Raw genomic sequence first — 12,799 nt, 5'->3', positions numbered from 1 at the left:
TAATACTAAAAACCGTGAACATTGCTGTCTTTAGTCCACCTTCTGAACGTCTTGCCGTAGAAGTAGAATACCGCACCCAAGCCGCACCACAGAACCGTAAGGCCCATGTTGGTCATGAAAACAGGGATAAATCTGAAGAAGCTGTTAGCAACGGACGTTGAAAGGATAATACACAAGATGGCTTACCCTGACTTGATAGTCCATGGCGTGACGAACTTGCCCATACCATATCCCCAAAGACTCTTGTTAACAGTAATAGCAACGAAAAGTGACCCGGTGACTGGCTTATAGCAATCCACAGCATAGGTACTCGCGATACTTGGGAGGGCAGCGACCTGAATGCCAGCGGATGAGTAGCCGAGGACGGCAATGACTGGCCACGGCCAGTGCCTTTCGTATCCGATTGAGGTTATCACATTGCCGAAGATCATGATGATGATATAGGGTATCATTGCAGGGAGTCGCATCTCCGGTTCTCGAATACCACCATTTCTCGTGGTTGCTTTTGCAGAGACCCAATCGCTGAAAGGTCCAGCCGTGACGAGTCCGATTAAAGCGCCGACAAGAATGGAGAAATTGAGGAAGCCTGCACACGTTAGTACTTGAGCTCTACTTGAGTAATTTGGAAAGCTAACCGATGGACTGGGAGCTCATATTGTATGGGGGAGCCGCAAATACTTGCGATTGAGTGAGGTTCAGAATCAGGAAGTTGCTGCAACTCCAGCTGACCACGAAGGAAGCGAAGAGTACAATGGGATAGACGAAGAGTCTCCATGGGGTCCAGATATCGAGAAGGATGTTTTGGAGGGGTGCCGAGTTGGGCTGGAACAAGCGCCACTGTAACTTTGAAGGGGTTCCTTTGCCCAAATGCGCGTCCGCGGCTGCTTCACCCTGGGCTTGAGGTGTACCAACAGTCTTCTCAGCATCGGCATGGGAGTGCGAAGGCTTGTCTTGAGTTGTGTCAACGATCTCATTAACTCCACGCTCAGCCTCAATCGAGTCGATACGTGTCCACTTTGTCTCAGGAAAGCCAAAGATGCCAAGCACGATAGACAGTGCAGTCACAGCGACGTTGAGCCACCAGAAGTTTTGCCATCCAGTGCGATCTGCCATAGGTCCAGCGATGATTGGCGCGATCATCAGTGAGCCCATATACACAACCCAATATAGTGCGTTCCATGTTCCGCGATCGTGGAGGAAGAAGATATCGGCGATGACGGCGGGTTGGAGAATCTCTGAGGGTCCGGCTCCTATTCCGTTCAGACTGCAAATGTTAGTCAAGGGATTGGGAGATTTGTAGAGTCTAACTTACACACAGGCTCCCATGAAGATTCCGTAGGTGGATGCCTTAGCGCGAATGATGTGGCATGCGAGGCAGATCACCTGCGAAGCGATATAGACAGGTCGACGGCCGAAAGAGGTAGAGATGGGTGCCCTATAACTGTGAGCTACAAATAAATATTCATTCCTCAGTACTCCGTGCTTACCAGAAAAAGTTACTAAATCCCAAGATCAAGATAGTAACGCCCGTGAACTGAATGACATCCTCAAGGGTACTATTATAAGCACGAATCAAATCCGGAAACATAGGCGCAAGAGCAAGCGGCGCAAAACCCTGCGTGAACGTCATGGTCGAAACGCAAAAGATGGCAGAGAACTTCCAAAAGGGCGACCAGTTGAGGGGATCGTGAGGATCCTGAGATGGTTGGGGGACGAGGACCTGATCGGACTCTTTGGCTCGGACGTAGTGTTCTTTGCCAACGTCTGTCATGATCTCCGTTCCAGGGAGGACTTCGATGTGAAGTTCATCCTGGATGGTTTCGCGTGCCTGTTGAAGTTAGGGGATGTGCTTTGGGTCAAGAGGGTGAAGATGGTGCTTGCCTCTTGAGTAGGCATTCTTGCGGTGTTGCAAGGGTTAGTCTTGTGCGGTTGTGTGAATCTCGATACTCTGATGCATCAACATACTGGACCAGCAGTCAGTCTCTATTTATCTAAACTCATTTCATAGTCCTATTCATCATCGCAGCTTCGATGATTCCATCTCCAACGTCTCCAAAAACCTCGGATGACTTATTTGAGCTAGCTCACTCCTTTATGTGCAATATACTATGAGATCCAGCGCCCGTAATGTCTCGGTAGAGCCATCGGCAAGTAAACAGCAAGGATTATTGAGGGGGATCTTCTGGTAATCTAATTACCATCGGCGGGATGGGCCCGAATGAGATGGTTTACGGGGGAGTTGGCGGGGTATTAGAGTTTGCGGAGGAGTTAGCGTCGGCAGTTAGTTACTCAAGTGAGGGTGTACCAAGCCTTTTAGGGCATGTTGATTCTAAGCGAGCTTTGCTACTTGAATTCTATCTCAAGTTCTTGATTTATTTAAGAAATAATTTCCTACTGAGGTCTCATATAAAGTCATTCACTGGTATCAATAAGAATTGCACAAGTTCATCTTGCCAGTGATGCTAGAAACAATTTCATCTATCTGTTCTGCGGCTGATGTTGTAAGACGTTCTAGACTCACATGTTAACCGAACTATAGAAAGGGGCCGCCTATTTCTAGAATAGCCTTTAAGGTTGCGTCTCCAGATCGGCCATCCCACATCCTAAGATCTTAGTCTATTTCGGATAGTCTCCATAAGCAATGCGTAAGCAGCATCATCCAAGTCACGCGTCTCCTCCTCAGGTGCCCAACCTACATCCTCACTGGAATCCTCATGATGATTGCCAATAGACCATTTAAAAAATAAGCGAACGTTATACCAAGCATATTCCATCTGTATTCCTCGCCTCTGTCTCAGCCCCTCGCCCAGCAAATAGTTCCCAAATCGAATCTCCTTCGATTTGTGACTGCGTGAATGGTAGGCCGCGAGGAAACCTCTGCCAAAGTTTTCTGGTTCAGGATTTGCAAAGAATCTGTGGCGATTGTGCCCGAAATACCACTCTGGCGGGTCGGCCAGTATGTCCCTTGTGAGCGGTGACATCTGGTTTTCCCAAAACTGTCTGGTTCGAAAGGGGCAACCCCAGTCTCCAGCCCCCATTACGAATTTCTTGAGACCTTTCATACTTACCCTCCATTCCGACAGCACGTGATGCCACCTTCTGCTGTACAAGTTTGTTTCCATGGCGGCGTTCTGGTCTGGGACAGTGCCTAGAACTGCTTCAAAATCCACATACTGCTTAGCTTGAAACAAGACACAACACTCATCGAGATAAAGCTCTTCCACTCCGCCGCTCTTATTGTTCTTCCCCAGGGATGCAATCCAGTCTGTATCTTCTTATCAGTAAAAACATAGCGCCCAAGAGCTAGAACCTTAAGGGATGGTAAGGCACCAAATTGGTCCAGGTCAACTCTCGGGTACAGTCCCCAGTAGTCGGTATAGAAAAGAGATAATACTTGAAGTTTCTGGACTACATCAGGTGTAAGCCACTGTGACGGCAAAGCGCTGCAGAATTCATACCTCTCGGCAGAGAGGGTAGTGCTCTTGCCGATATGATTTTCCCCCACGAGCAGTTTCAGATCGATGAGGGTTGGCAAGCGGAGTAGCTTGTTCCAGGCCCTGGACTGGATAAGTCTGAGGTCATTGTAGTCGGCGAGATGCGAAATGGTAAATTCTTTAATCCGTGAAGAATCTCCTTGTGGGACTTGTTCATTCTGTGTATATCTGAACATTTCTTGCCCTTCCGGTGGCAGTGTATCATAGATCTTCTTTCGATTCGTAGGTGTCCACATCCCCGTCACGCAGTGAGAAATAATGTCCAAGACCATGTACCGGAAGTACCACTACTGAAATGGCAAGGATCCTTGTTCATCTGAAGACCTCATAAATCGAACATGTAGATGCCTGAGATTATTGAATAAGCATAGATACGGGAGAAACAGAGGAAACTTTTGGCAAGCATCAAAGGCTTCCTTTGGGGTCGGGTATGAAACACTTCTATCCAGCTCCGTATCAATCACGACCTCTTTGACAAAAGTTCGAAGTCTATACGAAAGTGCAATTTCTCTGAATTGTAAAGGCGAATCGCCATCAGGCTTAAGCCTGAGGAACCGAGAGACGTGAATTGTTGCCGCGTAATGAAGCTTATGAGACACCAATCTTGAACAAAGCTGGTCTTTCTTACTTAAGTAAGGGCAAACCAACACCAGTATCTCAACTGGGAGGCCTATATCCGTGGGGGGAAGACCCTGCATGGTGAAGATCGCGTCTGGGGTCAGGCGATGAAGGGGCTATGTATTGGATAGCAGGGAGGGCTTATCTTCTATCTCTAATTCTGATCGGAGTAAAATGTATCTCAAGAGTGAGAACTTCAGGCTGTTGTGGAGAGTAAGAAGTGGCGAGATCAATCGAGTCGATGATGGTAACGGAGGCGCTTTGTGATCCTTCTCGGTGACACGATTGAAATATTTCCTTGGAGAGATTTGAGGTTCTTATGTATTGGAGAAAAGAGTGAGCCAACCTGTCTGTTTGTGCCAGCGCCAGAAAAGAGTGTTTTGTGTTCCTAATGTCTGAGTTTACAGAAACATTCGGTAAATGCGATTATCCAGATCGAACATGCAGAAACCGGTGAGTCAGCGGGACGGAATATCCCAGAACAAGAGTCAGCGATCAGGTCTCACCGGGGGAACTAGTCAAAGCTACTGGTGATGTTCACTGTAATAGCTCATTTGTAGCAAATGAGAGTGGTTATACTCGTGTTCTGCGCAATGCACAGTGAGCCTGGGGTGCCAAGGGCTGTTTTGATTGGCTCGGAGTTGTCCGTCAATGCCAGATAAGCTGTCCCAGCGATAACCGAGTCGCCTAGTTCTCCGTTAGCAGACTAGCACGCATATAACACATTCCCCGCGTCCCCAAACCTTCGCCGACCGTAGCTCAATTACATCAGCTGATATTGTAATGGACGACTCTCGACCAACGAAGCGCGCTCGACAAGCCTGCGAGCCATGTCGGTCAGTTTCTCATGTCATACAGGAAGTTCCATTGCTAATAATGGCCACAGTCGTAAGAAGTCTAAGTGCCCTGGGGAGAAGCCCGTGTGCTCATACTGCGAACGCCTTGGTCAGATATGCGTGTATGAATCAAGCTCTGATGGCCAAAGTCAACGAGCTCGTTCGGATAGATCATTGGTGCGTATATAATTGGTGGCAATATCCGTCAGTGGCTAACATGCGTTGCTTGTAGGAGCTTCGGATGGAAACCCTAGAAGAGAAATTGGACCTATTTATCGATCGCCTTGAGTAAGTGATACGTCGGGCTTCAAGTTAAGGATCAGAATCTAACACATTTATCTCAGTCCTGTGATCAATGATTCACGCCGCCGTTCAGCGTCACAGCAGGAAGGAGGAGGACATACACCGAGATCCATGGTCGGTCAAGATGAGCTACCATATGCCAGTGAAATCGTAGACCTTGGACAAGCGTCAGGGTTAGCATCTCTTCCGTTGTATGTAGAACGCAGCTGACGTACTCTAGCCCATCATCACTCGTTGAACCCAGAAGTGATGAATTAGCCTCTCTTTATCTAACCTGGCTACATCGGCAGCCCTTGGTCCTCTTCAACGCCGAGACATTTGCAGAGTCGCTACCACGTAGAGAGACAGAGCTGGTCTTGGCACTACAAGCATCGTGTCTTCGGTTTCCTCCTCGGTTATTGAGTCAACAGTATCGCCAACGTCTTCATGCCATGGCACAAGCATCGAGGGAAATCGTGATGAACAAAGTCTTCGGTGGCCGGGTTGATTGTTCTGTGTTACAAACACTATGTCTCCTCATCCTTTTCGAACATGCCGGTATGTGATATGCAATCTGAAATGTTCTGACCATGGCTGACTTAGATCTAGAAGGAAATACTGTCCAAGCAGGGCTATATCTCAGCACAGCGATTCAGCTACTGTGTGGCGTTCCGAAGTGGAGCTTCCTCGGTGACGCTGTGGAATTCAATAACTGTATTCGAAGTATCTTTGTGCTTCATCACGTACAGGGCAGTGTTTCTTCAGGTGTATGGCCCACTACCATGTCACACGGAGAGGACTCAACACTCGGAACAGCAACCTGCTCGGCGTGGCTACTTCCGCCAGAGAAGTCCCTACAATGCGACATGGACCGAGGGATCATGAGATATACCACCCCTCTTGCTCAAGCTTGGCGTGCAGTCCGATCATACGCTTCCCGTCGTGTTTTCTCAGACACACTGCCCCCATGGAATCCGCGCTCCGATTACTCACAAGTTACATATCGACACCTTGAGATCGACTGTAGTGTACCGCTCAAATACCGATTCTCTGCTAACCAGATTGACAAGCAGACACCTGAAACTCTGCAACAAAACAGAGGGTATTGGGGTCCCTACCTGTTCACCCAATTCGTCTATGCTTCCATTCCTGTTATTCTCAATCACCCATTTCTTTTATCCATGCGACTACGACACTTTCGACACACTATGCCACAGTCATTCGTTAACAGCTCTTTCGACGCGATTACTCGACACATCGGATGGATCATGTATCATCTAGACGTGTTGGAGAAGATGGACTATCGAGTATCTGACCCGACCTTGGCCCATATTGTTGTAGTAGTTGCCACCATTCATCTGCAGCACAGTTTTGTGGAAGACTTTGCCTTGCGTGAGAAGGCCAAGGCTGGATTTGAGAAGTGTCTCGAGTTCTTGAGATGTATGGGTCTGACATGGCATGGCGTTGCTATCATGGTGAGTAGCTCCGGGACTGTAGCGACAAAACGGAGTACTAATTAGGGTTGAAGCATGAAAATCTACGAAAACTGCAGCAGAGCATACAGGTTGTGCCACTAGCCAGCGAAGAGCCTGGTCTGGGAAGACAAACACGGCAAAAGTTCACCATCGATACGAGACTTCTTTGGGATATTCTGTCCTATGAGCATGCTGGTAGACCGGATGCACGCGCCGACGAATCTATTTACAACGGCCTGGCATCAACCCACCAGGATACGGCAAGAGGCGGTAACGAAGACGGCGATGCATATGATTTGGTCGGCTCAGCTGGAATCATTGGGCACAAGACCGTGCCAAAGGACACGCCTCTCTACGCTCCGGGTGAGGGTGAGGTTAGCCACCCCATAAGAGGCCGTTTTCCATCTGATGCTTCGGGATTGTTAGGATCTCTTCAACAGAATATCCAAGAGGGGTTCGGATCTGCTATGGAACCTGATAACATATTTCCGCAAGTGCATGACTTTGGAAGGGCAATCGATGAGTGGCTTAGCCTGGACTGGGGAAACACGATGCTTTGAAGTATTGGAATTGGCTATCAAAATCTTTTTTTAGCTATACTGGTCACTATATACAAACTATCACCACTTGAGACTGTCAGACTCAGCACATGCCTCTACCCTGTTACAGAAGTCAATATCGCCCTGCCCGTTCCCTGACTGTCCACTCTTCGGTGTCGCTGGCCAGATCTCATGACCATCAACCTCTTCCTGCTTATGATGATCCATGACTAGCTTTCGCGTAGTCTCTTGAAAGAACAGAGGGCCCTGGTACAAGGACTTATTAGTAAGCTACCAACGACTTGAGAGGCGGCTCATACCTTTTCTACACGAGGATGGAGTTCGCCGTTGACAAAGATACCAGCGTTCAAGTTCTTCTGCGCCGCATTACAGAGATCTTTGTCTTCTTTGAGGATCTGCTTAAAGCAGTCGCTGATCTCGTTGAAGTCTTTGTCGGAAGCACTGTTGGCTCTGTAGACTTCGTACTCCATCTTTGTCTGCGATGCGGAAATGGGGATGCAGCGCATGATGTAAAAGAAGGTGTGTCTGAACATTAGCACAGGCTAGACATTTATGGGAATCCGTGTGCTTACGAGATCGTGATGGAGGCGTTGGGATAGTAGAAAGTACTGTAAATACCCATGCCGTCTTTATCGGGTTTATCAACGTTGAAGTGCTGTATGTGGCCGCCAGCTGTCTCAACCCAGTATTTCGACAGGTCAGTGAGAGCATTAAGTGCGGGATGTCCTGTTGGACAGTGGTAGCACTGATCACGTTATCTCAGCGGCAGTTAAATGGGAAGGTCTCAAGTAACTCACTTCGTTGTAATTATCTGCTAACGTCTTCCAGTTATAGTCCCCAATCATTTCCCACTGATGATCAAAGTGATAAACTTCCATGTCGAAGGGCTGAAGACGTGGTTGGGTGTCAACACCGGCAAAGTCGTCGTTCCAAGCGACAGTAGGTGTAGGGCTGGCATCCATGTTGATCCAGATAAAACCGAGTTTGTCTACATGGACATGGATCGGGAAGAGGTTGTTGGTTGACTTATCGAATGTCGGAACCTCTTGGTATTTTGGAGCCTTGGCCAATTTGCCATCGAGTCCATAGGACCAACCTTAGACTGTTCAGCATCTCGCCTCCATACGCAAGACATATCAACCTACCGTGATACTTGCAAGATAGAATGTTGATTCTTCCTGTATCTTGCTCTACCAGCGGGAATGCTCGATGTCGACAGACATTATGATGGGCTCTGATGTCGCCTTGGCGGTCTTTGATCAAGAAAAAGGTAAAACTAGCCTGTGTTATACGGAGATAGTCACCCACTTCAGTAAATCTTGCCCTGTGTGATACTACTATCCATTTTTTGGAAAAAATAGCTCGTCGTTCCAGCTCATACATCGCTGACGAGCGATACCATGATGCAGGCAAGGCCCGGGTGGTCTGAAGCTCGGCCTCTTTCGCTGTACCAAAACTAAACCAACGACTCATTGTGGTTTGAGATAACAACTGACCACAGGATCGAAGAACAATCGATAGAACGGATGTGAAGCTTCGATGGTAAGGGACTAATCGGTCGTGTATGATAAGCTTCGTCTATGAATGCAAGCCTCCAGTCCCGCCCTTATACCTTTCCATTGCTCATGCATGATGCGTCTTTCTGTCTAGGATGACACATCATTCATTTCTTACTCCGCACTCTTCATTCATCCATCAATCGCTCCCTACTTCCACTTGGCACACTTGCCTTTGAACCAATGAGAGTAGGTCTAATCACGATTTCTCACATTCCAGGTCAGAATCACGGCCCGGTTTCCGTACCCACAGCACATCAGACCGTGTGATATGGCCTTATCTCAACGCTAAACCATTTTTATCTAGCGTCTTAGTTATCATTCTCCGTACCCACCAAGACCCGGACCGTTCCCGGCTTTGTGTGTATCCCTTGTGAGGTGTCATGATAAGCAGTGGCTTCTGGAGATGAGCGGCCAACACTGGTTAAATCCAATGTTAATGATATTGCAGTTATTATTTTGAAGATTTATTATACTAGTCTCACCTGGAAAGTTCACTTGTCTAGTAAATTTATTTTGCATCCTCGAAAATACCGTAATCATGTCCACCGAACAACAGCAAAAGCCAAAGCATATCCGATGCACTATTATCGGAGCAGGGTAAGTATCATTCGCACCCCCGGTGGAATCATTTTGGCTGATATGTCCAATCAGGGTATCTGGTATTCTGATGGGTAAGTTCTTGACCATTTCATTCATCGAAGAACTACGTTGACAGCGCTTAGCATATAAGCTGAAAAGCCATCTCAATGACTACGTGACCTTTCGGATTTTCGAAAAGTCGCCAGACCTTGGTGGCACATGGTTTGAGAACAAGTATCCCGGCTGCGCCTGTGACGTCCCGAGTCATTGCTATCAATATTCCTTTGCTCCAAACCCTTCATGGTCGAAATTGTTAGTCTCCCAAATTCGAATTCGTGTTCGTTGCTAATGTAATCAAGCTACGCATCATCTGATGAGATTCAAGGCTACTTGAAGGGAGTCGCTAAGCACTTTGATCTCGAGCGATACATCTCCTTCAACACCAAGGTTGTCTCAGCACGCTGGTCTGAAAGTGATAGTACCTGGACGGTAGAGTTAGAAGATGGTTCCCTCGTGACATCAGAAATTCTATTCAATGCTGGGGGTATACTCAACCACCCTCAAATCCCCAACATTGAGGGACTTTCCGACTTTACAGGCCCGCTACTGCATACTGCATCATGGGACCATTCGATTGACCTTCGAGGTAAATGTGTCGGCGTCATTGGTGCGGGAGCTAGTTCGATCCAATTAGTTCCTTCGATACAGCCTCTGGTCCAAGATATGAAAGTATTTATTCGCACACCTTCCTGGATTGCGCCGCCCGTAGCTTTGCCTGACCCCAATGCGACGAACTACACTTATACCACAGAAGAGAAGGCAATCTTCGAGGCAAAGAAGGATGTATATCTCGATACTAGAAAGGAACTGGAGGATCAATTCAACGGGATGTTCCGCCTCTTTCTTAAGTCGAGTCCGGAACAAAAGAGAACACGCGCCATGTTCGAGTCACGGATGAAGCAGCTGATCCCCGACCAAGACCTCCAGAAGAAGCTGATACCTCCATTCGAGGCAGGTTGTCGAAGGATCAACCCTGGAGAAGGTTTTCTTACAGCCCTGCAGAAGCCGAATGTTGAGCCAGTATTCGACCCGATCGAAAGAGTGACCCGTGGTGGCATCGTGGCCGGTGGCAAGGAATATCCAGCAGATGTCTTGGTGGCAGCTACAGGCTTCAACACCACCTTCCGGCCTCGTTTTCCTATAATCGGTCGCAATGGTACCAACCTTCAAGATGCATGGCAAGAACACCCTGAATCTTATCTGGGTCTCGGTGTTGCAGGCTTTCCCAACTACTTTATTTTCTTGGGACCGAACACTCCGATCTCAAATGGAAGCTTGATGGGTAAGTAGCTGTGTTATCGCCATTGATAATTGTTATGCTGACTTCTGAAGGTTCTGTGGAAGCGACCGCCGACTACTTCATTCGTCTTCTTCACAAGATGATTCGACAACGTGTCAATTCGTTTGAAGTGCGAGTTGATGCCCAGAATGACTTCAACAATCACACACAGAAGGTCATGCAAGACATGGTGTGGACAGGAACGTGTCGTAGTTGGTGTAAGTCATATCCGGTGATCACCTGCTATCAGCTAGTTGACCAGCTTGCAGACAAGCAGGGCACAAACGGAAAGGTAACTGGACTCTGGCCAGGCAGTTCACTGCATTACATCCAGGTCCTCTCCGAAGATCGCTGGGAAGATTATGAATGGACCCATGAATCAGAGAGGTACAGCTACTGGGGCCATGGCCTGTCATGGATAGAGGAGCCTGGCCTTGATCCACTGGGCGCATCTAAGCAGGACATGATTGAGGCGATGACAACGCTGCCAAAGAAGGACTCTGACTTGAGCTTCTATTTGTGGGAGAGCAGTCCTCTGCCTGAAACCTGCTTTTCAAGTGGGCAGTCGGAGGAGATAGCCCAGGATGGCAATGACTTGGCATGGAAGAATGTCTTGCAAACGACCACGCCTGCAGATGTCGACAAACATGCCGCCGTAGCTTGCATTACTGTACAAGTTTAGAAGAATAATAAATCTCTGTAACTAGAAGTCATTGTTCAGGCAGCTTGGATCCCGGTGGCAATGTAGGGAAGTGGATATTGTCTGAAGTTCAGATAATCACATACCAAATTTGATGGTTTCTCAGGTGGCGACTTCTTCAATTATGAAAAGAGCCAGAGCTCAAGCTTAGTCATACGTGTTCGTCCGTTGAATGTGAAAGACTGCATCAGGGCATGGTAAAGCAAAAGTAAAACGTGACACTGGCCGATCTATCGTGGCCAGTAACGGTAAGACTACAAAACTCTGTCAATTAATAACAATTACATGGAACTTTGGTTACTGTCAACACAGACTGTGCTATCTTGCTATCTACAGCTTCGCGCGAGGTGCCTGACTCCATAGTATGGGCAACGGTCCATCAGGCCCATATACAGGATCGTCTTCAGGCATATCTACTTCATCAATGGTGTTCAGAAACACGCTCGAGGACTTCTTTCCCATCTCATTCCGCCACTTGGGGCACCCCTACATAACATCAATACTTTGTCACGTACACGAGAGAAAGTAAAACGTACCTTTGGATATACACCAATGTACCTGTAATCTGAAGAGCTCTCGAGAGATGAATGGGCCGTTCCAGCTGGTAAGACGACAACATCGCCTGCTCTCACAGGGACTTCTACGCCCATCCCCTTCTGAATCCTGCCTAATAAGAGGGTTGAAGAGCCTCGGAAAATACCTAGAAATTGTCATAAGAATACTGGCTGAGGGGTGAAAGGAGAGACTAACCGTAGCACTCATGGCTGTTGGGATGGAAATGGCGAATGGCAATATGTCCCCAAGTCCCCTGAGCGATGATTTAGAAAAAGAAGGGAGACAAAAGGAAATAGCTTGAACATACCCTCTTTTCCCACCGATGTGTAGCCAGGAATCTCGTTGCCGTCTCTTCGGTTCTCGGCTGAGGTAGCACATCGCGGTACACCAGGATCGGAAGTCGGCTGTTAGGCGCATCCTCCGTTCGGGGAACAAGGTAACACTCGACGTTTGAACTCATCATGGTAAAGTTAGCCGATCTACCCAGGATACGCCAGCACTCAGCACTCGTCTCACCATATAAGTGAAGATGCGCTACCCCGCGTTCGCTGGTGATAGGAGGTGGCCAGGAACACGGGCCGCTTCCGGGTTTGCGGGGTTGATAGGTATCAGCTGCTCACCTTTTGGCCTGGAAGCTTATCTTAGATAGAGGGTGAAAGCGGTCCGTTCTCCGGAGGCTTGCAACTTGCGATGGAATCAGAAAGGTTGGCTTGAAACCTTGTTAGCGTGTTGATAGGCAGATGTGAGGCTGGTGCGAATGGAAGCGTTGGGATTAGAAAGAGGTTTGTAGATAAATCGCGTC

At 48.0% G+C, this 12,799-nt stretch overlaps 5 protein-coding genes across 5 annotated transcripts; 2 read left to right on the top strand and 3 right to left on the bottom strand.

Annotated features, from left to right (window-relative positions):
* Positions 1–5: 5 nt before the first annotated feature.
* FPRO_13606 (uncharacterized protein) lies at positions 6–1,896 on the bottom strand (the record flags this gene model as incomplete). The annotated part of the gene is made up of 6 exons (XM_031223077.1): positions 6–132; positions 187–586; positions 636–1,264; positions 1,313–1,435; positions 1,488–1,828; positions 1,882–1,896. The coding sequence occupies 6 exons, from the start codon at positions 1,894–1,896 to the stop codon at positions 6–8; spliced, it is 1,635 nt and encodes a 544-aa protein (XP_031088472.1).
* Positions 1,897–4,895: 2,999 nt separating this feature from the next.
* Positions 4,896–7,265, top strand: FPRO_13605 (uncharacterized protein; the record flags this gene model as incomplete). The annotated part of the gene is made up of 7 exons (XM_031223076.1): positions 4,896–4,948; positions 4,999–5,125; positions 5,181–5,236; positions 5,293–5,424; positions 5,472–5,788; positions 5,840–6,705; positions 6,759–7,265. The coding sequence occupies 7 exons, from the start codon at positions 4,896–4,898 to the stop codon at positions 7,263–7,265; spliced, it is 2,058 nt and encodes a 685-aa protein (XP_031088471.1).
* A 60-nt stretch (positions 7,266–7,325) lies between these two features.
* FPRO_13604 (uncharacterized protein) lies at positions 7,326–8,738 on the bottom strand (the record flags this gene model as incomplete). The annotated part of the gene is made up of 5 exons (XM_031223075.1): positions 7,326–7,511; positions 7,565–7,790; positions 7,838–8,010; positions 8,063–8,361; positions 8,411–8,738. 5 exons carry the CDS (start codon positions 8,736–8,738, stop codon positions 7,326–7,328), a joined length of 1,212 nt encoding a protein of 403 aa, XP_031088470.1.
* A 624-nt stretch (positions 8,739–9,362) lies between these two features.
* FPRO_13603 (monooxygenase family protein) lies at positions 9,363–11,424 on the top strand (the record flags this gene model as incomplete). Its single annotated transcript, XM_031223074.1, has 6 exons — positions 9,363–9,421; positions 9,476–9,495; positions 9,547–9,715; positions 9,763–10,745; positions 10,796–10,960; positions 11,012–11,424. 6 exons carry the CDS (start codon positions 9,363–9,365, stop codon positions 11,422–11,424), a joined length of 1,809 nt encoding a protein of 602 aa, XP_031088469.1.
* Positions 11,425–11,772: 348 nt separating this feature from the next.
* On the bottom strand, positions 11,773–12,457 carry FPRO_13602 (uncharacterized protein; the record flags this gene model as incomplete). The annotated part of the gene is made up of 4 exons (XM_031223073.1): positions 11,773–11,928; positions 11,979–12,142; positions 12,193–12,250; positions 12,305–12,457. The coding sequence occupies 4 exons, from the start codon at positions 12,455–12,457 to the stop codon at positions 11,773–11,775; spliced, it is 531 nt and encodes a 176-aa protein (XP_031088468.1).
* Between the last annotated feature and the right edge of the window lie 342 nt (positions 12,458–12,799).

Source organism: Fusarium proliferatum (assembly GCF_900067095.1).
Source record: "Fusarium proliferatum ET1 genome assembly, contig: FPRO_scaffold012, whole genome shotgun sequence".
Taxonomy (NCBI): Eukaryota; Fungi; Ascomycota; class Sordariomycetes; order Hypocreales; family Nectriaceae; genus Fusarium; species Fusarium proliferatum.
This window is presented reverse-complemented; position numbering and strand designations above follow the sequence as displayed.